The following is a 27,494-nucleotide window of genomic DNA, read 5'->3' as shown; positions in this document are numbered from 1 at the left end:
ATATATATATATATATATATATATATATATATATATATATATATATATATATATATATAATTATTACAATTATTATATTTATAACTAGTATAATTATAATTATTTTAAATGGCATCAGTTTCTTCCCATTTGTTTATTTAGAAGGAAAATATGGATAAAGAGCTTGACATTTAAAGATGACAAAACTGTTTAGGAAGTAAATGCATTATTATAAATGTCATATTTAACTTTTATGGGAACATTTTTATATTCAGTGACAACAGTTTTTTTTTTGTTTTTTTTTTCATTGCCTTTAGTTTCCCCACCCCCTTTTTTCTACCCTTCCTTCATTCAGTGCTTAATCTTGACTCTCCATCAAACCAACCATTTATTGCACAAGAAAGAAAAGACTTCTGCATTAAAGTTGGTTGCTTTTCCATCAAGTTTCTGCTTTTGTTTTAATTGACCAATCAATTAGCGTCAAAGTTAAAATACAATAAAATATATAATAAAAGTGAAATATGAAGAGATCTAATGTGCAATGGAAGCAGGTTTTCACTGATCACAGAAAACTGTAGTAGCTATAAATTTCAGGTTTATTTTTCTGCATCTTAACATTTCCTCTTTCAGCTGGAAGGTGTCAAAACAGCAGCAGAAAAAAAGAGCTACTGTAAACAAAACCGAGGCAATGCAACAAAGCTTTATTTTCAACTCTAGCATTGGGTGGTTCTTAAGCATTTAATAAAAGTGCACTGGAGTCTTTTTTTTTTTACCTTTAAAAATAAAAAAACAAACTTGACAGATTTGAGGAACATGACTAGTATGCAAAGATGTTTTCTTGTTTGTGTCCCAGTTTTTCCAGGTTTGGAAGGCAGGCGTTACGGATCATAGGTGCAGGTCCGCAGAGGACGATGAGGACATCTCCGGACGCAGCAGGAATGTGCTCCTTAATCATGTCGAGGTTCACAAACCCTGAACTGTACGTCCAGTCTAAAGAAAACATTAAAACCCAAAGAATACATTTTTTTTTTTTTTTGTGCATGTAAAAAAAAAATGAAATATAGACTTTAACATAATGATATTGAACAGCAGTAAAGATCCTCTTTTTTTTAACCCTCCTGCTGCTTCTCTTTCAATACTCAGGATTAAACACTTCCTCTACATCCTGTCTTGTTGAGAACGATAAGGACTATTTCTGGTTGCATGAGAAAGGAAAGTAACAGGAAACATGACAGAGTTTACTGTTTTTAGTTAACTTACCATCACAGATCTCTGATACGTCTATATTAAAGCTGAAGTTTGTCTCTATAAGGGACTGAAACAGATGCTGTTGTGTTGCGTTTATGTGAGGAACTAATGAATGAAAATAAAATACAAGTAGCATTTTAGGAGTCGGTGCTAACTTTAACTTACTTTAGGGATTCCAAAAAAAAAAAAAGTTAAAAACAATCCACTGGATTCTGAGTTTGAAGACGTTTTGCTTCCCATCCAGGAAGCTTTTTCAATTCAAAATGTCAGAAATAGCGTTGAGTTCGAGGTTTTATAGAGTAGCCAAACAAAACCTTGTTTTTCTTTTGAAAAAATGCAAATTGGACGAATGGGTTTGGAATGGGGGTCGTTTGTCTTCTTTTGTTAACCTGCAATACCCCATACCTGTCTATGTCTCTGAAAGGGGGCTCTTTAAAGGGGATTGTTGGCCTGGCTGAATAGACGAGGTCCTCGCTCTCCTGTACAGGGGGTGGAGCTGCTATAAGAACGGGAAGAGATTAACTCAATAGCTGCATTGTAAGTTTTTGAAAGATGGAACCTGAGTCCTCCCCCTCTGTTAAAGGAATAGTACACCCAAAACATGATTAGCCTTCATTTTCTACTCACCCCCATGCTGAACAACACTCTGGAGTACTTTTTTGATATCTCAAATGCATCTGGAGATCTGGGAGGCTTCTTGCTGTCTGCTGACATTCAAATAATGGAGGTCTATGGCGCCCGAGGCAGAAAGGTCCATAAAAGTCCACAAAAAACGTGTCAATATTCCTCCATACTGCTCGTCCAATGTATTCCAAGTGTCCTGAGTGGGTAGCGTCCATAATTTACTCGAAACGAAGTCATTTAGAATGTTTTTAGAGCATAAACAGTAGTGTATAGGATTTCCTAAAAGCGCGTTCACGAGTCTACGGAAGCCGGCAGACCAAACCAGCGCATTCAGCTCGGCAAAGAACTCATGCTCTTCCTCAACACTGAAGTCCTCAGACATTTTTCTTTCGTTGTTTCTTTCTTTGCACAGGTAAACAGCACATTTCTTCATCTACGCTTGCATTATCGGCAGAGCAGACGCTGAATGCGCACTTTCATCTGGTTTGGTCTGCCGCGGTTTCCGTAGACTCGTGAACGCGCTTTCAGGCAATCCTATACACTACTGTTTATGCTCTAAAAACATTCTAAATGACTTCGTTTCGAGTAAATTATGGACGCTACCCACTCAGGACACTTGGAATACATTGGACGAGCAGTATGGAGGAATATTGACACGTTTTTTGTGGACTTTTATGGACCTTTCTGCCTCGGGCGCCATAGACCTCCATTATTTGAATGTCAGCAGACAGCAAGAAGCCTCCCAGATCTCCAGATGCATTTGAGATATCAAAAAAGTACTCCAGAGTGTTGTTCAGCATGGGGGTGAGTAGAAAATGAAGGCTAATCATGTTTTGGGTGTACTATTCCTTTAAGGTTGGTTTTTCTTTCTTAACCTAGATGGCTTCCTTCATGCCCCTCCTAACCCACCTGTTTTCTTTATCCAAAATGTGAAAATTCTGGTCCTCCAAAGAATGTCCATTGTCCTTTTTGAGGCCCAGAGAGAGTGGGAGACCTCACCTATTCAGCCAGGTCAACAATCCCCTTTAACAACCTCCCTTTCAGAGACCTAGACAGGTATGGGGTATTGCAGTCTAACAGAAGAGGCCAAACGACCCCCATTCCAAATTGGTGGACCCCTTCGTTTGTTCCAGTTTGCATGTTTTCAAAACAAAAACAAGCCTTTGTTACTGTTTAAAACCTCGATCTCAACGCTATTCCCGACATTTTGAATTGAAAAAGCTTCCTGGATGGGAAGCGAAACGTCTTCAAACCCCGAAACCAAATCCAGGGGATTGTTTTTTATTTTCTTTTTGGATTAATATGACCTGGATGACTGAGAAGCTTCACCAGCATACTTTAGGGATTATGCAAAAGAAGAAAAGGTGTGTTTCATTGAGCCACTTTAAGTATTATTGCATAAAGATTACTAAACTAGTCAGGACAATAAATAAAAAGTTACAACGGCTCCAAAAATCCTAAAACGTAAAGGAAAACTGCAACAAACAGTAGCTTCTTTATGTCATCAATTTATTTTTAAGCCTTTTGTACCTATCTTTATTATAATCTTTAGTATAATTTGAGTCAGACTTTTTCTCAACTGGTAACAAATATTCAGGAAACATTTAGAATATAAGATGTACTTTTATCCTTTAGCGGAGAATAAGAAAGGGCATTTATACATTTTATTTATTCACTTGGAAGCAAAACATTAATAAATCTGATAACTTTAAGCTAATGATGGTGAAAGGATCAAATCTATCTATCTATCTATCTATCTATCTATCTATCTATCTATCTATCTATCTATCTATCTATCTATCTATCTATCTATCTATCTATCTATCTATCTATCTATCTATCTATCTCTATATATATATATATATATATATATCTATTTGAAATGTGGTTTATAACTTTTTTTCTTTAAAAGAAAGATTAAAGGTATAGTGGAGGAGGTTTTTTTTTTTCCCAGGTGGATCATCAAAATAAGTGGTCCTCCTAACTGTCAATCATTCTGGTGATATGTTTGCGTAAGGCCGTCCTACGTGCTTGTCTCCATTTTCACTTAGTGTAAAAATTGCATGAGGAGAAATTGGCTCGTGCACGCTTTCGCATGCGTTTATTTTCTAAGTGGAGAGGGCGGGTCTTATCAAAAATTTGCAAAAATCCTCCACAATACCTTTAAAATATGAAATAGTTCTAGTAAACTTATCTTCAGGGTGGAATATAAATGTACAAACACTAAATAAAACCATTAAATTCAAGCAAAGTTAGGTTGCAAAGATATTTAGCTGGAAAACGTAACAGTAAGACAATTAATTTCCTGCCATCTCACCTTTTGGAGGCCTGTCCAAAGAGTACCAGATTTTAACTTTCTCCGGATGGTTCTTCTCCACCTCCTTCAGCTCATCCCACAGTAAAATGTCCTTCTCAGTCTGAAATAAGCAAACTTCAATCAGCCATGTTTCATTTACCTGCAGTTTCCAGGCATTTACCAGGCGAACACTGGTGATGTTCGCCTAAATGACCCACCTGGTTGGCAAATATGAGGGAGCACTTGGTGTTGTCAGCAGGGTCTGATGTGATCCTTCGGATTAACTGCAGCATCGGGGTGATACCTGAGACATTCAGCACTAATTATAGAGCTTGGACTGAAGATATAGGAAGGTCAAATAAATGTTCTTTTTTTCACTGAGGTAAAGATATCACTTGATATCCAACTAATCATTTAACTGGGATTGATAGTCTTGGTTTAGCCTTATTAGGTGAATAAAACACCTTTAATAACTTATATAAATGTACCTGTTCCACCTGCAATCATTCCAACATGTCTGTACTTTTGAATCTTTGGCTCCGTCTTCTTGTTGGCTCGGATGGAAAACACTCCTTAGAAGAGAAGATTATAGTCTCAGAAATGAAGAGACCCTCAAAGCATTTCAGGCTCATATTTAAACACACTGCCATCTGGTGGCAGGAAAAGGTAAAAGTGCAGCAGCAACTTTGAGAAGCACCAAACTCCATACCTTTGCCCTTGTAGATGAGCAGCCCATTGGGTCCTCTGAAGTCAATAGTGTCTCCGATGGCCATTTTATCCAGATACTGAGACATCTGCCCCCCGTCTGGGTAGTTTGGGTGGGTGCCTTTGTAGTATACCTGAAGGAAAATGTAGTTTTTATTATAAAGTCTTTTTGAACTATCACACTAAGACATGAAAATAAAAGTTATCAGTTCTATGGTTCTTTATTTCACCCTTATTTATATAACAATGAAAATGAAAGAAAAAAATGTCTAAAATATTAATCCCCCTGATATCCCTAACATCCTGAGTAGTATCAGACATGCTGCACAATGGTGCATCCTGTGGTGTCATACAGGAAAGACATTTTTTATCAATATAATTTTTGATTACTCTGACTTCATTATTGATAAACGGAAATCTTTCCAAATCTTATCCTTTTTGATTTTGTCTTTAAGATATTCCCAACCTTTTTTTAAAAGAAACGTTCTCTCAATTGATAATTACTCTCACCTAGACCGCTGCTGTAAACAACTTCAGTTATAGACGACAGTGTTTGGCCTGTTTTTTCAGTGTTTATTCCTGTTTCTCTCCTAGATATAGCTATAGGCTCATCTTCGACTCCGACTAACTGGATGTAATCTCTTTCATCTGTTTGACATGACCACCAACCCAGGGCTTTTCTGCTGAAGTAGTTTGCTGTCACATTTTCTAACAGAAGTATTTATAGATCAGTGCTTCTATGTTCCTTTTCTGTGTCTGCTTCTGTCTCCTTGAATTTTGCCTCAACAACAGGCTGCTCACACTGAGTCTGGTTCTGCTACTTTCTTTCTGTTAAACAGCTGTTTTTCTTCTCCGCTCTTTTTATATACATGCTATATACATATATATATATACATATAAATTGTAATACATCTGACTGTGATCTGATTGAACTGTGTCTGTAAAGTCCCTTCAGATGACACTTTTTGTGTATTCAAGGCTCTATAAATACACTAAATTGAGTTAAATTAATCGAACTGACAATATATATTCCTTATTTGCACCATATGAATGGGTTAGGGTTAGTGCTATGTAGAGTATAATGGCCGCCAAATAGTATTTTTTGGGCCCGATACTGATACCAAACCAATACCATCTGTTAGAAATTGATGTGTGTGTGTATATATGAAGAACTGCATACTACTTGGATGTAAAATAATTGCCATCACGGCTTTTTCAAGCTGCTCCTACCTTTGTGAGGCAGGAAAAAGACTAAAACAAAGTGAATCCAGTAGAACTTTTTATTGCCTAAGTGGAATGGCTGACAATAGTTAAATAAACTTCTGGATCTCAAAGGCCAAAATAGTGCAAAATTCAGAAATTATGTTAATTTGTAATAGTAGTGCAACAGTAAGACAGTAAAATGACTTTAGTAGTTTATTAATCTCTTTTAAATCCTGAGTTTTGGCTCTCAAATGCCAAAATAGTGCAACTTTCATGAATTTATATAACATGTATAATACTAGTGCAACAGTAAGAAAGTAAAATTACTCTCATTTGTCTAGAGCAGGCCAATAGCTGCGTTCAAGTGACATACAAACATGATAATGGTATCGGTGCCCTATTTGTTGTTACTAGCGGGTTCCGATACCAGCATTTTAGTCCTAGATTGAGCCCCCGCCCCATACTGGTATTGGTATTGGTGCAACACTACCGCCAACATGTTTTAGCCAAGCAATTCTAATGATATAATTTGCTTACTGTTACCATTAAGATGACTGCTACCCAATACATTGGTTGCTTCACAGTTTTTGATTGTTGTTTTCTGTTAATCCAAGGTTACCCACTTTGACCACTAGGTCAACAAATCCCTGGTCCTCGTCACTGGAGACTGGAGTGTAAGGTCTGACCACTAGACAGCCATTCACCTTAGCCGACAGGTAAACATGCTGACCTGAGAAAAGGTGAGTAAAGGTGAAAAATGGGTAAATATGAAGTGTTTTCTCTGTAAATTACATGTAATTAGTTATTTTTGTTTTCTAGATGTAAGAGTGTTGTGTTCCTGTATTGAGATGCTTCCATTGCTGTTCAGTGGTTGAAAAAGGTGAAATTAGCTCAGATGTTTCTAAATTATCTCTACATAACAGGATACTTTGTGAGTTTTTATCAGAGATGTTTCATTACCAACTGGCAGTCCAAGGATATGAGACTCCGATGGAAGGCCAAACCGGAATTTCTTGGTGTCATGACTGATTTCCTGCACAAGGTCACAGATAGAAGAGTTAGAAAAGGCAACAGGATGGATTCTCAAATCGACTGCTAATAAAACGAAAACCTTCAGTCTAAGGCTGTGTTGATCCATAATGTTTCTACTGTGAGATAACTTGTTCTGTGACAAAGTAGGGAATCTTTCCCTAAACTAAACAGACATGGCTGCATTTTCAATTAAAGGAGAAGTTCACTTTTTAACACTTTAAGCCCATTTTCTGTAGTGTCCAGGATGAAATCGAATGATCGACACCAAAATTTTGACAATTGGTCCTGTCTCTGCTTTTTGGCTCATTTAGAATCCCCCCCTGGCTGCTTCAGAATGGCTGCCATAGTGCATGTCCGATAATGTCCTTAAAACAACCTTAAACGTTCTTTTTTTAAAATATGCTACTCACCGTGTCGTCAGCGCTGTTCAATGACGTTCCAAAAAAAGTTTCGTAAAGAAAAAACTTTCCTGTAGTGTTTTATTTAGCATTTTGTAAATCCCATTGATTTCTGTTGGAATAGTCAATATCCCTCCGCCACCGGAAACGGAAATGGGGCCTGTTTACACAGTTGTAGTCTTTTCGCTTCACTCTGTGTACTCCGACGTCGAGAATCAAGAATCCACCTTTCGTATTCCATTTTCAGAGTTTTTTAAAGTGTTTAACAGAGACGTTAGCACCTCGACGTCAGAGTACACAGAGTGAAGCGAAAAGACTACAACTGTGTAAACAGGCCCCATTTCCGTTTCCGGTGGCGGAGGGATATTGACTATTCCAACAGAAATCAATGGGATTTACAAAATGCTAAATAAAACACTACAGGAACGTTTTGTTCTTTACGAAACTTTTTTTGGAACGTCATTGAACAGCGCTGACGACACGGTGAGTAGCATATTTTAAAAAAAGAACGTTTAAGGTTGTTTTAAGGACATTATCGGACATGCACAATGGAAGCCATTCTGAAGCAGCCAGGGGGGGATTCTGCATGAGCCAAAAAGCAGAGACAGGAGCAATTGTCAAACTTTTGGTGTCGATCATTCGATTTCATCCTGGACACTACAGAAAATGGGCTTAAAGTGTTAAAAAGTGAACTTCTCCTTTAACAAATCTGAGCTTAAAAGCAGTTCAAATATAATTGTCATTTTATACACCAATAAAAGGGTTTCTAACAAAATAAAATAAAACGTCTTAAACGGAACTGAAGAAGTCTGGATATGCTCCCCTATAAATATCCTTTAGTCTTTTGGTAAACTCTTAACATTACCTCTAAGCCAACATCAAACAAGGCATTCAGCACTTATTTTTATTGAACATATTTTTTATTTTAGGCCGGGATTTCCCAAAGATTTCAGCCTGTGACCCCAAAAAATAACAATAGAGTTTAGGTCCCTACAAATAAATATTCACTTAATTATTCAGTCAGTATTTATTTATACTTATAAACTGACGTAAGTGTATTCATTTTTAATTACATGTTTTTTTAAAGAAAATATTTAATTTATAATTTTTTATTTAAGGGGACAATAAAATGTTTAATTGTGTATTTTAGAAATATTTAATGACATATTTAATATTTGAATCGAGTTTTATAAATAAATAAAAGTCACATCTGCTTATTGTTTATTTCATGGCCCTTCTAGCCTTCCATACAGTATATGGATATACCTGATTCCTACTTTGGGAACCCCTGCCTTAGGTTTTATCAAGCAGATCTTTATATGTATAGTTAACATAAATCTTCTTTACAAATTCATCAATAAGGTGAAATAAATAATAATAGGCTATATATCCTGCTTTGCTTGGGATTTTCTGTGCAACAAAAGAGATCAGCCATGAAAGTCTCCATTGACGTTATGCAAAAAGTGGTAAATTTGTTAATAAACAAGTATCTCAGAGACAAAATCGATTTGCTGTTCTGTAATTTGCTATTTTTCTCACCTATAGAAATATTTTTGGCAGGTAGCACCGTCACCACATGCTAACTCAGGATGAAGAATCGCTGCAAAGTAAACCACTAGATGCCCCTAAAAATATTTTGACCAAATTTCCATAAAGGATCTCCTGAATTTGTCTGTTTTCCATCACCATTTCAAATTGAATCCACCTACACTCTCCGGCCACTTTATTAGGTACACCTGTCCAACTGCTCGTTAACACTTAATTTCTAAGCAGCCAATCACATGGCGGCAACTCAGTGCATTTAGGCATGTAGACATGGTCAAGAATATCTCCTGCAGTTCAAACCGAGCATCAGTATTGGGAAGAAAGGTGAATTGAGTGACTTTGAACGTGGCATGATTGTTGGTGCCAGAAGGGCTGGTCTGAGTGTTTCAGAAACTGCTGATCTACTGGGATTTTCATGCACAACCATCTCTAGGGTTTACAGAGAATGGTCCGAAAAAGAAAAAACATCCAGTTCTGTGGGCGGAAATGCCTTGTTGATGCCAGAGGTCAGAGGAGAATGGCCAGACTGGTTCGAGCTGATAGAAGGGCAACAGCAACTCAAATAACCACCCGTTACAACCAAGGTGAGCAGAAGGGCATCTCTGAACGCACAGTACGTCGAACTTTGAGGCAGATGGGCTACAGCAGCAGAAGACCACACCGGGTGCCACTCCTTTCAGCTAAGAACAGGAAACTGAGGCTACAATTTGCACGAGCTCATCGAAATTGGACAATAGAAGATTTGAAAAACGTTGCCTGGTCTGATGAGTCTCGATTTCTGCTGCGACGTTCGGATGGTAGGGTCAGAACTTGGCGTCTACAACATGAAAGCATGGATCCATCCTGCCTTGCATCAACGGTTCAGGCTGGTGGTGGTGGTTTCATGGTGTGGGGAATATTTTCTTGGCACTCTTTGGGCCCCTTGGTACCAATTGAGCATCGTTGCAACGCCACAGCCTACCTGAGTATTGTTGCTGACCATGTCCATCCCTTTATGACCACAATGTACCCAACTTCTGATGGCTACTTTCAGCAGGATAATGCGCCATGTCATAAAGCTGGAATCATCTCAGACTGGTTTCTTGAACATGACAATGAGTTCACTGTACTCAAATGGCCTCCACAGTCACCAGATCTCAATCCAATAGAGCATCTTTGGGATGTGGTGGAACGGGAGATTCGCATCATGGATGTGCAGCCGACAAATCTGCGGCAACTGTGTGATGCCATCATGTCAATATGGACCAAACTCCCTGAGGAATGCTTCCAGCACCTTGTTGAATCTATGCCACCAAGGATTGAGGCAGTTCTGAAGGCAAAAGGGGGTCCAACCCGTTACTAGCATGGGGTACCTAATAAAGTGGCCGGTGAGTGTATATTCTAATGAAGAATCTGATTGCTTTTGATTGATTTATTAGGCTAAACAGTCATTTAATCCCAGTCAGAATCAATGTGTTTTTATGCAGCCTACTGTACCTGTTTGCTAATGAGTGGTAGTGGATATTTGATGGTGGAATCCTTTAGAGTCACGGGGCCTTTCCTCTTTTCTCCTGCAGAATCTCCAAGAAGGAAATACAACAACGTCACTACGACTGCAAAAACTGCCAACACCACCGGGATCATCTGCAAGAGCATACATTATATGTTTAAAATAACCACAGATGAATGAATACTTTAGCCATTTTAGAATGTGGGTTAAGAAACGGCGGTTTGATAAATATAGAATTTCTTAAACAAAAAGGGTAAAAAAAAAAAGCAATAATCTCACCAAGGTTGAGTCCATGGCTTTTTGTGTGTTAAAGTTTGTCCTTCCCTTCCAACAGTCTGGGACCAGAGTCCACAGACAGTTCAGGCAATAACAGACTCCCCTCCCACTATAACACACACACCTCCAGTGGGATGTGGCGTCCCTTTTGAGGAGAGAGGTGATGGGTCCAACGCACCAATAGAAAGACGGATCTGATCGTGACACATGGCACAGAGGTGGTGCTCTGATGGAGGGTAGAGCCTTGTAATCAGACCACTGACAGAGTGGGAGGAGAGAGACTCTGGATTACCCCTATGACCCACAGAGATAACCATCATTTCTCATTCCCTTTACTCTGAAAGCTGGCAAACTTGCTACCTACCAATGGCTCTGTGGTAGATCTACCGTACTCAAAGGGTTGTGGAAGGAAGCAACACATCAATATCAATCTGCACAGAAAATTATAATTTCCTTCAAGCTGGAAGAGTTGAGTTTAACTAAACCCCCAGACTCAGACAGTCTTTAGGAGATTTTTTTTACGTTGATTGTTTTTTTTCTGTAACAGAAACAAAATCCATGAAGAACTGAGATCATGTATCTTCATTTGGCCTCACCTGCTTACATCCCTGATATTTCATGCCAAACATTTTTTTTGTATTTTTCATGGGAAGAGATCAAAAGATCTCATTTAAAACTTTTTTTTTTATTGTTGGAGTTGTCTTTCTTTGACAGAGTTCCTTTTACAAATGCCTTATTAACCCCAAAGGGAAATAAAATCTTGCCGTAACTCATAGTTTACTAATACTAATTCAGCTGCTGTGGACAGGAAGTCTTTTCTGTAGAGGTGTGTCCTGCACCACGTCTGGAGAAGCCTCTGACTGAAGATACTTGCTAAACAATCTGGTGAAGAAAAAGCTCACAGCTATCCATAAAGTTCTTCACTTAATGAGGAATTTATCTCCAGAGGTTCTAGAGGAGTTCTTAGAACAGAGACGGCTGTATTTATTAGCTTAAAAACACCTTTTTAAAGCCAATTTATGTATCAGTCAGAGCTAAAAGGTTCCAGATTAACTTACAAAAAAAGTCCCTTTAATAATGTCAGATAAAATGAATGAATAAGCAAAGATGAATCAAACCACATAAAAAGAGAGGTACAGAAATCATATAAAGTTTGTATTGATATAGGTTGAAACTGGATGCATCATACATTTAAAAACAGAAACAAGATTGGGCAGTCATTAAAAGTCATTGAAACTTTAAAAATAAAAAAGGATTAGGGTTAGTAACCCTATATCTTTCTGTTCCTGGTTGGATTGGAACCCCGGGTCTTGCTACGGACTCCCGGATCTCAGAACTGTCCTGTTCTGAACTGTTTTCCTGAAATGGATCGGTCTCCTGCCTGCTCACTGGGGCTGCAGCATCGGGGGCCCTCTGGACGTCTCAGCACCGCATCTCTTTGGCAGTGCATTGGTTGATCCTGCCTTTGAGAGGATGGACTGAACTGTCCAACCAGTAATGAGCGATGCTCCACCTTTCCTCTACAACTGCTGCAGGTCCTCTGATCCACAGCAGCCCGCGTTTTGCTTCTGTTCTGTTTTATTTTGTAATTAAAGGTTTTAAACCTTCCCACTGTCTGTCTCGCCTGAATATTGATTCCATCTGTATGGAGATAGATTTATGTCTTTATAATTCAATTTAAAAAGAAGGTCATTTCAAAAAAATTATGTTCAATTAAAAGAAAAGTTTTTAAACTAAGAAAAAAGTATTTGAATGCTAAAATATAGTTTAGACTAAAAAAAATACATTTAAATACTGCTTTTCTTTGATTGAAGCCGAGTTTGTTTTTGTTTAAAGCTACTTTTTTTATTAAAGTAACATTGTTTTTTTGGTTGGACCATATAATGGGTAGGACCTTTGTGTCTTTATCATTCAATCAAAAAAGAAGTTGCTTCGAACAAAAGCAACAAAATTGTGTATTTTTTTTGGGTCTCAACTATATTTTTGCATTCAAATACTTTTTTCTTTGATTGAAAACTTTTTTTCATTGAAGTGAAGGTGTTTTCGATTGAAAATATATTTTTCGATTGAAGCAACCTTTTTTAAATTGAATAATAAAGACACAAATCTACCTTCATACATCTGTCCCCGTTTATGACACATGCAATATTGCTGTAAACATGCAGTAAACTCATACTCTTTATTGGTTTTCTAACCTATAGAAATATTAATATAAAAACAAAACAAACTAAAAAAAAAAGTTGTTTTTATTGATATTATGTCTAAATAAATTTAAAGTTACCTCACTGAGATTATTTCTTCACAAATAGAGCAACATTTAAGCAGGTTTATGTGAGGAATTAATGGTTGATCACTGGTAGAAAACTAGTTTATCTGTATCTTAATGGAGAAGTGTTTCCTTCCAGGGTCCATTTCCTGAGGATTCACCACTTTGGTCTTCATGAGCTGATTTCATTTCCACATGAAACCCCTGATCCTTTGACGAAGTGGGTTTAACAAGACCCTGATGGGTCAGAGCTCTGCTGTTAGACTGCTTCCTGGATGAATCTGCAAAAAAGAAGTTCATTTCAGCAAAGAGATTGATATATATATATATATATATATATATATATATATATATATATATATATATATATATATATATATATATATATATTATATATATATACAGGTGCTGGTCATAAAATTAGAATATCATGAAAAAGTAGATTGATTTCAGTAATTCCATTTAAAAAGTGAAACTTGTATATTATATTCATACATTACATACAAACTCATATATTTCAGATGTTTATTTTGTTTAATTTTGATGATTACAAATGACAACAAATGAAAATCTCAAATTCATCATATCAGAAAATTAGAATATTACTGAAGACCAATAAAAACAAAGGATTTATAGAAATGTTGGCCAACTGAAAAGTATGAACATGAAAAGTATGAGCATGTACAGCACTCAGTATTTAGTTGGGCCTCCTTTGGCCTGTATTACTGCAGCAATGCGGCGTGGCATGGAGTCGATCAGTCTGTGGCACTGCTCAGGTGTTATGATAGCCCAGGTTGCTCTAATAGTGGCTTTTAGCTCTTCTGAATTGTTGGGTCTGGTGTATTGCATCTTCTTCTTCACAATACCCCATAGATTTTCTATGGGGTTAAGGTCAGGAGAGTTTGCTGGCCAATTAAGAACAGGGATACCATGGTCCTTCAACCAGGTACTGGTAGCTTTGGCACTGTGTGCAGGTGCCAAGTCCTGTTGGAAAATGAAATCTGCATCTCCAAAAAGTTGGTCAGCTGCAGGAAGCATGAAGTGCTCTAAAACTTCCTGGTATGTGGCTGCGTTGACCCTGGACCTCAGAAAACACAATGGACCAACACCAGCAGATGACATGGCACCCCAAACCATCACTGACTGTGGAAACTTTACACTGGACTTCAAGCAACGTGGATGAAGTGCCTCTCTTCTTTTCCTCCAGACTCTGGGACCTTGATTTCCAAAGGAAATGCAAAGTTTACTTTCATCAGAGAACATGACTTTGGACCACTCACCAGCAGTCCAGTCCTGTTTCTCTTTAGCCCAGGCAAGACGCTTCTGACGCTGTCTGTGGTTCAAGAGTGGCTTGACACAAGGAATGCGACAGCAGAAACCCATGTCTTTCATACGTCTGTGTGTGGTGGTTCTTGAAGCACTCACTCCAGCTGCAGTCCACTCTTTGTGAATCTCCCCCACATTTTTGAAGGGGTTTTGTTTCACAATCCTCTCCAGGGTGCGGTTATCTCTCTTGCTTGTACACTTTTTTCGACCACATCTTTTCCTTCCCTTCGCCTCTCTATTAATGTGCTTGGACACTGAGCTCTGTGAACAGCCAGCCTCTTTAGCGATGACCTTTTGTGTCTTGCCCTCCTTGTGCAAGGTGTCGATGGTCGTCTTTTGGACAACTGTCAAGTCAGCAGTCTTCCCCATGATTGTGTAGCCTATAGAACTAGACTGAAAGACCATTTAAAGGCTTTTGCAGGTGGTTTGAGTTAATTAGCTGATTAGAGTGTGGCACCAGGGGCCATCAATTTTGAACCTTTTCACAATATTCTAATTTTCTGATATGATGAATTTTTCATTTGTTGTCATTTGTAATCATCAAAATTAAACAAAATAAACATCTGAAATATATGAGTTTGTATGTAATGTATGAATATAATATACAAGTTTCACTTTTTAAATGGAATAACTGAAATCAATCTACTTTTTCATGATATTCTAATTTTATGACCAGCACCTGTATATATATATATATATATATATATGTATATTATAACCATTATTACAGGACCTGCTGGTGGCCAAACATTTTAAATTTTCCGTATTTAAACTAGATTCAAGGGCGTAGGTTTGATCTCAACTTTGATAGGGACACTATTGGTCTTAAGTTGAATTGGTCTAATGTCAGTGGTCCTGCGCATTATGCATGCTCCAATTTTTTTTTATGCTTGATGTGAGCATCAGGGCACATTTTGTTTAAAGAGAAAACAGCATTTTTTGCTAAATTTATACAAATCTTACAAGCACTACACACACAAGATGCTATTTATCAATGTTTGAAGCATGGGTGGCTCGGAATAATGTGGGACAACTTTACACTTTGAAAAGGGTTACATTTGAACTTACCAGTGACTAAGACGGAAGGTAAATACAAACCTTTTTAACCAAATATAGTCTAAATATGTCTGTTGTATGTGTATTTATCCGGTGTTTTTTTTTTTTTTTTTTTTTTTTTTTTAAGAAATAGAATTTTGCACAGGTAAACAGAGGTAAAACCCACTGTTATTTTTTTAATCTGATATGCTGATATTCTCTGTATTGTAAAACAAAGCAAAATAACATATTCAAGGGACTGCAAATTGATGTATTGTATTTACATTGGCGCGGGAACTATAAGAGGAAGTGACACTTAGCATTTAAAATATTCACTTCAATATACAAGTTGTGAGAAATGAAGCAACTGCTGCAACAACACTGTTTTGTAAATTATAAACATGTTATTTAGGTAGAATTATTGTTAGGGACAAGTAGGTTGGGCCAAAATTTTGGTTTGGACATGTCCCTATGGCACCTATGCAAACCTACGCCCATGTTCATGCTAATTAAACAAATGAGAGAAATTGAAAGAAGTCTATGGTTTTATGGAGGAAAAACAGTTTAAAAACCTTTAATTGAAGGATTGGAAAAGATAAACTGAGCTGAAACTTTTGAGAAAATGATGTTGATGATACAGGAGACACAGAGACAAGTTCTATCAGGAACCGCCAACCTCTACGAGGCCAAATTGTTTTTCTGATCTTTCCTCAAAAATCCAGATGATGAAAATCATTATACCATATTTAGTGAAAAATCCACAGCTCATAACTTCTGTAATCAATCTAGTAGCAAATTTAATATTTTTTGAAAAAGTTTTGGACCAAAAGTCAAAATACTGTTTTTACTGGTCATTTTTTCCTGTTCTGAATTTTGAAAGAACACCTAAATCTTAAGTTTTACATCCAATATTGAGGCAAAGTTTATTTATGTTTACAGCTGGTAATTATAGACCTCATGTGAAGCTAAAATACAGAGAAATGTAAAAAATTAAGCTAGGTGACATCAGAAAATTGACTTTTACTGTACATAACACTATAATACAAAAAAAATCTGAGGAAATAGATGTAGTTATGATTAAAAAAAAAAAATAATAAAATTTAATTAAATTTATATTAAATAATTTTTTTCAGCCTCTATAAATCATAATATTTTGTCCATAGATATTAAACGTTTATTGAATCATTGATGGTGGTAAGTTCTACAAAATGTCAGCACATCCACTTTAGCTTGTATTTTCTCAAAACTATCAGTAGGGGGCGCCATATACTACAGTTTTCTAACAACATTAGGGGTTTGCAGAACAGTCAAGTTTAGCAAAATTTAAAAATCATTGTTTGACAATAATACCTTCCTTATATTGACTGTCAAATAATAGTGGACACAATAATGTTGGATTTTTACAAAAACCTAAAAACACCAATATCCGTTTCTGACTATTTATATACTGAGGGCATGTATGGACCCACAGATGAGAAATAAATAAAATAAACTGTACAGCTAGGAGAAATAATGGCCTGTTGGATGCAAACACAGAGACCTACTGACCACAAAACTGTTGTGTTGTTGTCTCATGTGATAACGACTTCTGCCAAGTTTCCTCAATCCGCTCTCTGTTCACTGTTTGGTTTTTAGAAAGCCAGTGAAACAGAGCAACACTAGCTCACAAATAGTCGCTGTACTGCTCTGGGCTGAAGGATCTGAAATTTGGACAGACTGAAATCAAATTAAAAAATCTATTAAAATAGGGGACAACCTCCCTCTGCCTGTCCATTAGTTCCAGTTTATACACATTCTAATGCTATCAGCTTTCCTCAGGCTTAAACATACTTTTTAAAAAGTTTCCTGGTTTTATATTCATTTTTGTTACAACGTTAACCTCAGAGACACTATCCAGATTTGAAAGGTTGAACAGGTCTACATGTTTGAAGGATCTATAGGGACCACATAGACCACACCTGTTACCTACACCTACTATGAGTCACTGTGGGTGGGGTTTGACTTCCACAGACTGGGAGAAGAAAGGGATTTAGCAGGAGGAGAAGCTAAAATCACAGTCTCTGAGGTACTGGGTGTGGTGAGAGTTCACCCTGGAGACAAACAGGAAGAAAAGTGGAGCTTAGAGACAAAAGGAAAGCTTAGAGACGAAGGTAGCGCTGAAAACAACTGAAAGAGGGTGACAGGATAACACCTATCAGACAACAGATATAATCTACGCCCATTCAAACTGTTAGGGGCAGATTAAATAAAAAACACTTAAAGACACATTTTTTGATAGTGCAAAGATTTTAAAATCTGCAGCTCTTGTTCTGCAGAAGTTGTGAGACTATCTGCAGTGGTAGATGACTCCCTGCTTAGCTCCCAAGAGCTGGAAGATCAAGAACATCCATTATTTACCTTTAAGTTTATGGTGCTGGTGGCTTTTATTCTGCGCATTAAAGGGGTCATAGAGTGCAAACCGAGTTTATATAGTCATAGATGAATAACAATAGTTCAGTGGGTGAAATGGACCTAAAGAGAAGTTCAAAAACCATTGACACCTCCTTTCTCTGCAAATCTCACTATTTTAAACTTCCACCATAAAGGCAACCCTGAGTTGACGTCAATTCGGGGATCTTGCCTTATTTGGTTCTGGCCTGTACTTTTGTCACGCCCTGAAATTGACAAACAGACCAGCCCACTGGCTCGCTGGCCCAATGGAGGGGGGGCATGAAGTGTCCTCTCCTGGGCCGCTGACTGGACCAGACCTCAGTAGAGAGCCATGAGCCGCCCGTCCTCAGCCGGAGGAGGGGGACTGGGGGACAGTAACAGACATCCCAAATCTCACGGAAGTACAGGGAGTCTCCTTGATATTAATAGTTGTTCACAGATGCCCGTGAGTTGGATAAATTATCCTGGATTTTAAACTACGCTAGGTGTTTTTTTTTGTAATCCAAGTGAGAGCGTGCAGGCAATACAATAATTCGTGCACCATGTGCGGATCAGAACTGCTTCGATTGTGCAGACAACAAGAGAGAATCAGAAAAATTGTCATAGGAATATTCTCCTTTACTCCCTCGCTTTGACTGTTTAAACTCTTTAGATGTTTCATTTTAAAAATATATTTTAGTATATACTTTGTGTTAAAGTGTGATACAATTACAGTGTCATCATTTTATCTTTTATTACTGGTTAATTTAGTTAATTCTAATAGAAAAACAAATTAATTACCTCAGTTTGATTAAAACTTCCTTCCTAAAAAATCTAGGTTATCCTGGTTATCATTGTTTGTATATTTAGATCCCAAACTTTCCCCAAGCTTTTTCTTAAGCTTTAAAGTAGACACTAGATTCTACTTCAACACTAACATATTGCTGACCAAATGTTTATTGCCAAATATTCTCTCTAAATGCCACTAGCTAACAGCGTCATTGCAGATATTCAGTGACGAAAGAGCAGCTCCCCTGTATAGGACACAATAACCTGCTCAGCATCGTATACACAGGACTGCATACATCACCATTCCTCTCTCCTGTTATACCACAACCATCTGACGTGCAAAGACAAAGCAGAGGCGGAACAAATCATAGATTGTATGAGGAAGATTAGCTGAAACATGTGGCTGAGCCTCCTTAACTGGTTCATCTTGATGATGCAGATCTGCAAAATAAAATTTTGAAAGATTGTATGAAAGGCATTATATTAAAAATTGACACTGCATCATCTGAGTAGCATGTGCTATATATCAGCCATGTCAGGTCTTGCTACAGAATCAAATGCATACAAGTGATATTATTAACTTAACTCCTTGTTTGAACACCACTAAAACGGGACACAGATGCCCAACAGACCTATACCCTCATATCTGTCTGGTTCTGTTTGTTTTTTTTTTTTTTTTACAAATATTCTCTACAGCCTACACTGTTGTAAAATATTATCCCTGCTCCCTTTTCTATGCAGATAAAACCCACATTTATTTATTTAACACAGTATCTTAAAAAGTAAATTATTAGTGCATATTCTTTAGTAACTATCTAAAAGTGTTGTGAAAAAAAAAAAACTCCTAAATTTTGAAACAAGGTGGAAAAACTGATCCATGCATAATCTGTAGACTAGACTTCTGGGTCTAGGCTGTATTAGCAGGGTGCAATTACAGTTTTCAAACCACAGTATAAAAAACCCAAAAAGCTGCAGCCAGGGTTCTGTCAGGAGGTATTATTCCTGCTTCTATAAATTGGCTTAAATTTCTCAATCCAAGACAAAACAATGTTGAAATTAATCCTTCAAAAGCAGTTATTATATGGTGCAGTTGGATTTTTATGGAGAGAATTTTGCTTGATTATTTTTGCAAGCAATGAACATGTTTTCTAAATGAAAAGTACCGGTATGTAAAAAAAAAAATCCAATTCATAAATGAAACTTCAAAAATGTTTTAATCCAAAAAAGGTTTTGAGAGTAACTTTGCTGTTCTCTCATGATTTTATTCAAAGATCTGACCCACATGCAGAGGACCAAACAGAGAGACCAGGGGAAGGTTTAACAGGTTTATTGTGAACTGGTAGAGATGGGTCCAGTGCTGCTCTGAACACTGGTGAACCAGGACTGAAAAAAGAAGGGGGAAGTTCCTGTGGTTACTTCAGGCTCAGTGGGAAATTTATGCTTCGATTTGGCGAAAGGGAATAAAGGCAAAATGACTCACTTTTCCAGAAAAAGGTGTCTTTCTCTGAATCCAGTCGGTGTGGGTTGTTCCAGTAAAAGACTTGCTCGTTGGAAGGCGGACAGGGTTTACCCAGGTTGAGGTGTTTCCTTGAGGAACGGAAGAGCTGACTGCCACTTAGATTTCCAATGGTACTTGAACGGTTTCTTATGGAGGTGAATATATATATATATATATATATATATATATATATATATATATATATATATATATATATATATACAATGTTGAATATTGTAAGTGCAGTTCAATGTAATACAAGGATGTGAATAGCTCTGAGTGAAATTAATGAAAATTTTTATTTTTAGATGGTTATCGTTTCAAATATGTGACGGGTAATATTTGTTTTATTGAAAGGTTTTTCTCTGTCCCTGTTCATATGGGTTTGGCTGACATTTAAGCCTGGATTTCAATAAGTCTGCACTGTTGGGGGCTATAAATATGATATTTCGCAATGACTGCACTTCTGCTGAAGCTCCTTGAAAATGTTATTAGAACCCAGAACAGTAGTGAGAAGTTCAGCATCCATTCTTTGCCTGTTTTGTGTATCAACTGTCAGGGTTGCTGGGCGACAGAGGATACGCTGAGTGAGGGGCGTTGGAGGTCACTGAAGGCTGGACCTGTTTGAATCTGTAGCCAAACTCTTTCGGTCTCCCTATTTTACGGACCTCGAAGGGTCCTTGGAGGATGCAGCCTCTGAAATAAAACACATCAAATCTCTTCACTGTTGGGGGCGGGATTTCCTCTGGAGTTATGAGCAAATACACATTTCTATTGGTCCGCCTCAATCCTGGCAACAGCATTTTAATTCGTCAATGTACGTGTTAAGCAATTGTTTGCATTGGGCTTGAAGCGCGGAGGATATGATCTATGAAATGCAATTTGAAAAGAATGCAATTTGTCAAACTCAATCTGAAAAACTGAAATTTTAACCAAAAAATAAAAAAGAAAGATTTAGATACAAAATCTGTAAATAATAAAAAAAAAATATTTTGCAACAATAAAAACATAAAAATATTTGAATATCATTTGAAAAAAAAAAAATAATATCACAAAACATAAGATCTGAAAAAACAACAAGTTCTCGAAGCCTTGTTATTGATCAACAAGTTTGATTTCCTGATAAAGTTTTATGTAAATATATATTTACAAAAAAATGTTCGTTGGTTGCAACAATAATGGAACAAAATTCCCTCCATCTGATCTTAGCCTGGCTAGTCGATTCCAAAACTTGTCCTTCTATGTTTCAGGTAAGTGATGGCAACAGCTAAAAAAATATACTATATTTTCTGCAATTTTCTACTTAAAATGTATCTAAATATTAGTAGAAGCTTCCATTTATATTAAAGTTTGTTTATTAAATTTGAGGTGTGAGATGAAGCAAATCCACAAAAAAATATTTTTAGTTTGTTTAGTGATTTACAGCTGATACAAACAAGGGCCGTCTTAAGTTAATTTACAAATCAATCACCCATCCATTCATTTTCTGATCTCCAGCTGTCAATGGCAAGAGGCGGGGTAAACCCTGGACAGGTCGCCAGTCCAATTTATTAACAGCTGAATCCAATCATACAGACTAAAGCTCAATTTATCATATAAAGTCAAACTTGTGCATCAATTTCTTTATGCCATCATTTGCTGCATTATCACTCCGTTGGTCAAACAAATGATTTAACCCCCTAAATTATTCTGACATTCATGCCATTAAAAGGTGAATGCGGGCTCCTGAGGAGAGCTGAATGTGGATTAGATTATACGTACCTTCGATCCTGATGAATGTCAGTGCTGCCCTGAAGCCCCTGTGAGGGATGCTGCTGTCTGAGGTGAAATGAAGCAGCATGACGCTGGAGAAGGAAAGGACTGCAGGAGGAACACTACCACCACACAACACAGCTATGGAAAAAGAAACAAAAAAAAACCTAAAAGATCATTTAAAAATTTGCTGCTTTTTTATTCTACTTTACTAAGACAAGAGGTTTGCTTCAATATAAAAAGGGAATCTAACACAAAAGATAATTTTTCATTTTTGTCCTGAAACATGACATGTAGTTATTTGCAAAACACAGCCAATCAGGAAGTATTAATTTAACTCCTAGGGAGTTACATTTTAACACTTAAAGTGTCTTTATTTGACCATAAGTTAAATACCATATTTAAAAGTTTTAAGCAGTTAACACTGTGAGAGAGTTGGAACTAGTTTAGATAAACACTTATTAGGGTTTAGTATCAACAGTTAACACTATCCTCCAGTGTTAACACCAGAATGTATGGATAAAATTAGCTGAGTATTATCAGCCTTACAGTGCTAATTAATCCCATGCTTTCCCAATGTAGCCACAGCTGCCCTGCAGGTGCTACTGAGCTCTCTGAACATCATCAGAACTTCACCAACGTGAGCTGTTGATGATTCTATCACTGTAGTTTTTTCATTTATTTTAATTTGTGCTTCATATTCATCCTAAGGTAGCAGTTATACCTGCTGCTTGTCCACCTTTTCCTACTGCAGGTTTTCCTTCAACTGAACTTTCTCTTAGTAGCCTCATTACCAATTTCCTTTCTCAGCTGACCCACCTTGGAGGATGGGAGTGACAGTTTGTTAGCGAACTGTCATAAAAAGGTTTCCGAAGCCAAATTATTTACAAAACTATTGACTTTGTGCTTATTTTATATTATTTTTATTCTTATAATGACAGGACCTGTCATTTAAATCCCATAATAAAGAAACTCAGAGAATTTTCTTTTTTCATCTGCACAATATTGCAAAAAGTTGAAATCCCCTGTCCAGGGGTGATGCTGAGAAACTAGTCCATGCGTTTGTTACTTCAAGGCTGGACTGTTTTTATTCTTTTCTACCAGGAAGTCCACAAACTGTTGTTAAAATCCTTCAGCTGATCCAAAATTCTGCAGCAAGAGTTCTGATAAATTGAAAACAGGGATCATTGCTCCTATCTCTCCTATCCTGGCTTCTCTTCATTGGCTTCCTGTTAAATCCAGAATAGAATTTAAATTCCTCCTTCTCACATATAAAGCCTTAAATGGCCAATCAGATATGATTGTTCCTTATGTTGCTATAGGCTTAGACTTCTGGAGGACATAGGAACCCCTTTTTCATCAATCTGCTTCATTCTATCTCTATATTCCCACTAACTGAACTAAAAGTTAAAAGATTGGCCTGTTTTTCAGTGAAGTCCTGTTTCTCTGACTGTGACTGGCTGGATGCGCTCTCTTCCTCTCCATGAATTGAATTAAATAACATATTTTTTAATTCTCTATTTGTTGTGAGCTGTTGATATCAAACTGAAAATAAATAAATTTGTGAAATATATCCCTGCATGCTCTAGATTATTGAAATGCACTTTTATTTAAAGAAGTGTACTGTAATGATCCAGCCACAGCTAAGGTCTATGCCGACCAAAAGTGTCACAAAGTTAGATGTCTTTAGTTGTTGACCTTTGAAAGGTTAGCCCAGCAATATTAGACACAAAAAATACATTGCTACAAACCATACCCAGCAGTTAGTTGAATCAATTTTCAAAGAATTTCATAAGGTATTCATCTTCAAAGAAATTGCAAAGCCAAAACATTTTCTGGTAGTGTTTTTGCATGATCCGGGCCAGAAGGACGCTCAGGGTTAATAAGATTCTGCCACGACAGACTCGGTGTTGAAACAGACAGAGCACTTACATAAAAATGGATACAGAAGCACTGGTCCAGCACTACTTTGGAAATGAGAGAAAAGTTCAAGGTAAGTACCAATAGCTGCTGCTTTAAAGGTGTGATCCAGATAACAAGCACAGCTTAGCACAGTGGTTCCCAAAGTGTGGGGCGCGCCCCCTAGGGGGGGCGCTATGCCATTGCAGGGGGGGCGCGGGAAGCGGTATGGATGAATGAAGAAAAAAACAGCGCTTGCTTGACTGAGCATAATGGACAGTTGTGACACTGCAACCCAGATTTGAGAAGATCTACAGCAAAAAGCAGGCTCACTACAGCCAATGAAAAGATGGGAGGATTAAAGTACAAAGAAAAAACTCTCAGGGAGCTGTTCAATGTTTTCTCTCCATTTTGCACAGAGGCTTTTTTAATGTATAGATTATAGCAAAGGTAAATATTGTTACAAATAAAAAAAAGAAATATGTTTAAAATAACACAGACAACAAAGAATCCTCTTCTAATCTACATTATAGAACTATGAAAAAAATACAGTTACACAAAAGTGTTCCACTGTAAAGATGGTGTAGTTTGTTTTGCTGCAACCTGAAGTGTGAAATAAACTTCAGTGGAGTTTGAAAACAAAATATGTGTATAGATTTATTATATCTGGTTGAACGATGGGTGTGCCCAGTTTCTTCTTTTTTTTTTTTTTTTTTTGGGGGGGGGGGGGGCGGTTGGTTGGGGGGGGGCGTGGAAATTTTATTGTAATCCAAAGGGGGGCCCAGAAGAAAATCTTTGGGAACCACTGGCTTAGCAGATGAGATATCAGCTACAATTCAAGTGTTTGAGGTATTAAAGTACAGTGCACTTTGCACGTGCCATTTTGTGGCTGTGTCGCAGTTTGGGAAAAAGCAGGGAAAGGAAATGAGTGTTGATAAGTTTAAGTGTGCCGCCATATGAAGAAACAGGTTCCTATTATTTAGTTGTAGATGGCTGAGAAGGACCAACTGAAAAATATGAAGGCTAGATGATATTTTTCCATGAGCTTCTTCAAGATGATTTACAAGAAGACTGGACATCATGACCACCAAAGTGTGAATGATTAGTTAAAAGGCACTGCCGGGATTTGACCCAGGTTCTCCTGTTTACGAGACAGGCACTTTGACCAACTAAGCCACAGCGCCTTCTGCATATACATTTTGAAATGATTTTGGATAAAATAAATCCTGACACCCCCCCAAAAAAAGGATGGTAAATATTTGGTGCTAAATAAACTAGTCAAGGAAGTTTGCATAACAACAGGTCAGGTACTGCTGGGATTTGAACCCAGGATCTACTGTTTACTAGACAGGCACTTTGACCAACTAAGCCACAGCACCTAAACTTTAAGGGAGGGTGCTGACCCCTCAAAAAATTCACACAAGCCACCTTTAAACGTCTTGTACTCAAAAGCAAGAAATAGTAACAATGCTAAAGGTCAAATTCATTTTTCCCACTACGAGGAACAGATTCATTTTGAAATAAAATCTCCTCCCCTTAACAGTCAGATGATTATACATCCTGACATAACTGTCTTATATAGTGACCATTTCGCCTTTATATTATTTTAAAGAAGTGTACTGTAATGATCCAGCCACAGCTAAGGTCTATGCCAAGCCAAAGCGTCACAAAGTTAGATGTCTTTAGTTGTTGACCTTTGAAAGGTTAGCCCAGCAATATTAGACACAAAAAATACATTGCTACAAACCATACCCAGCAGTTAGTTGAATCAATTTTCAAAGAATTTCATAAGGTATTCATCTTTAAAGAAATTGCAAAGCCAAAATCAATTGCTGGTAGTGTTTATGCATGATCTGAGCCAGAAGGATGCTCAGGGTGACGACCGACTCGGTGTTGAAACAGACAGAGCACTTACATAAAAATTGATACAGAAGCACTGGGCAAGCACTACTTTGGAAATGAGAGAAAAGTTCAAGGTAAGTACCAATAGCTGCTGCTTTAAAGGTATGATCCAGATAACAAGCACAGCTTAGCAGATGAGATATCAGCTACAATTCAAGTGTTTGAGGTATTAAAGTATAGTGCGTTTTGCACGTGCCATTTTGTGGCTGTGTCACCGTTTGGGAAAAAGAAGGGAAAGGAAATGAGTGTTGATAAGTTTAAGTGTGCCGCCATATGAACAGGTTCCTATTATTTAGTTGTAGATGGCTGAGAAGGACCAACTGAGAAATATGAAGGCTAGATGATATTTTTCCATGAGGTTCTTCAAGATGATTTACAAGAAGACTGGACATCATGACCACCAAAGTGTGAATGCTTAGTTAAAAGGCAATGCTGGGATTTGAACTCAGGATCTCCTGTTTACAAGACAGGCACTTTGACCAACTAAGCCACAGCGCCATCTGTATATACATTTTGAAATGATTTAGGATCAAATAAATCCTGACACCCCCCCGAAAAAAGATGGTAAATATTTGGTGCTAAATAAACTAGTCACGGACGTTTGCATAACAACAGGTCAGGGACTGCTGGGATTTGAACCCAGGATCTCCTGTTTACTAGACAGGGACTTTGACCAACTAAGCCACAGCACCTAAACTTTAAGGGAAAGTGCTGACCCATCAAGAAATTCACACAAGCCACCTTGAAACGTCTTGTACTCAAAAGCAAGAAATAGTAACAATGCTAAAGGTCAAATTCATTTTTCCCACTACGAGGAACAGATTCATTTTGAAATAAAATCTCCTCCCCTTAACAGTCAGATGATTATACATCCTGACATAACTGTCTTATATAGTGACCATTTCACCTTTATATTATTTTAAAGAAGCGTACTGTATTGATCCAGCCACAGCTAAGGTCTATGCCAAGCCAAAGCGTCACAAAGTTAGATGTCTTTAGTTGTTGACCTTTGAAAGGTTAGCCCAGCAATATTAGACACAAAAAATACATTGCTACAAACCATACCCAGCAGTTAGTTGAATCAATTTTCAAAGAATTTCATAAGGTATTCATCTTCAAAAAAATTGCAAAGCCAAAATCATTTTCTGGTAGTGTTTTTGCATGATCTGGGCCAGAAGGACGCTCAGGGTTAATAAGATTCTGCCACGACAGACTCTGTGTTGAAACAGACAGAGCACTTACATAAAAATGGACACAGAAGCACTGGTCCAGGACTACTTTGGAAATGAGAGAAAAGTTCAAGGTAAGTACCAATAGCAGCTGCTTTAAAGGTGTGATCCAGATAACAAGCACAGCTTAGCAGATGAGATATCAGCTACAATTCAAGTGTTTGAAGTATTAAAGTATAGTGCACTTTGCACGTGCCATTTTGTGGCTGTGTCGCCGTTTGGGAAAAAGCAGGGAAAGGAAATGAGTGTTGATAAGTTTAAGTGTGCCGCCATATGAAGAAACAGGTTCCTATTATTTAGTTGTAGATGGCTGAGAAGGACCAACTGAGAAATATGAAGGCTAGATGATATTTTTCCATGAGGTTCTTCAAGATGATTTACAAGAAGACTGGACATCATGACCACCAAATTGTGAATGCTTAGTTAAAAGGCACTGCTGGGATTTGAACCCAGGATCTCCTGTTTACGAGACAGGCACTTTGACCAACTAAGCCACAGCGCCATCGGCATATATATTTTGAAATGATTTAGGATCAAATACATCCTGACACCCCCCCAAAAAAAGATGGTAAATATTTGGTGCTAAATAAACTA

The 27,494-nt window shown here is 37.4% G+C and overlaps 2 protein-coding genes and 3 non-coding genes across 5 annotated transcripts in view; all 5 read right to left on the bottom strand.

Moving 5' to 3' along the window:
• Positions 1 to 739: 739 nt before the first annotated feature.
• LOC119772239 (NADH-cytochrome b5 reductase 2) lies at positions 740 to 10,957 on the bottom strand. The gene is made up of 9 exons (XM_038268593.1): positions 10,799 to 10,957; positions 10,507 to 10,653; positions 7,016 to 7,088; positions 6,679 to 6,785; positions 4,857 to 4,986; positions 4,636 to 4,719; positions 4,366 to 4,451; positions 4,169 to 4,268; positions 740 to 969 (listed from the first exon to the last, which is right to left on the bottom strand). Exons 1-9 carry the CDS (start codon positions 10,811 to 10,813, stop codon positions 797 to 799), a joined length of 915 nt encoding a protein of 304 aa, XP_038124521.1. The 5' UTR covers positions 10,814 to 10,957; the 3' UTR covers positions 740 to 796.
• A 2,176-nt stretch (positions 10,958 to 13,133) lies between these two features.
• The window catches only part of LOC119772234 (ovochymase-2), a 35,168-nt gene continuing 20,807 nt past the window's right edge, over positions 13,134 to 27,494 (bottom strand). The window contains exons 15-17 of the mRNA XM_038268589.1: positions 21,880 to 22,011; positions 19,014 to 19,061; positions 13,134 to 13,345 (exon numbers count right to left, since the gene is read on the bottom strand). Coding sequence (XP_038124517.1) covers positions 13,176 to 13,345; positions 19,014 to 19,061; positions 21,880 to 22,011 — 350 coding nt within the window. The 3' untranslated portion in view covers positions 13,134 to 13,175. The remainder of the gene's footprint in view (positions 13,346 to 19,013; positions 19,062 to 21,879; positions 22,012 to 27,494) is intronic.
• On the bottom strand, positions 24,881 to 24,953 carry trnat-cgu. Its single transcript has one exon. It is a non-coding gene; the product is annotated as a tRNA-Thr (tRNA).
• On the bottom strand, positions 26,096 to 26,169 carry trnat-ugu. The gene has a single exon. It is a non-coding gene; the product is annotated as a tRNA-Thr (tRNA).
• On the bottom strand, positions 27,329 to 27,402 carry trnat-cgu. Its single transcript has one exon. It is a non-coding gene; the product is annotated as a tRNA-Thr (tRNA).

This window comes from Cyprinodon tularosa, unplaced genomic scaffold (genome assembly GCF_016077235.1).
Source record: "Cyprinodon tularosa strain WSP-4 unplaced genomic scaffold, ASM1607723v1 ctg703, whole genome shotgun sequence".
NCBI classification, from domain to species: Eukaryota; Metazoa; Chordata; class Actinopteri; order Cyprinodontiformes; family Cyprinodontidae; genus Cyprinodon; species Cyprinodon tularosa.
This window is presented reverse-complemented; position numbering and strand designations above follow the sequence as displayed.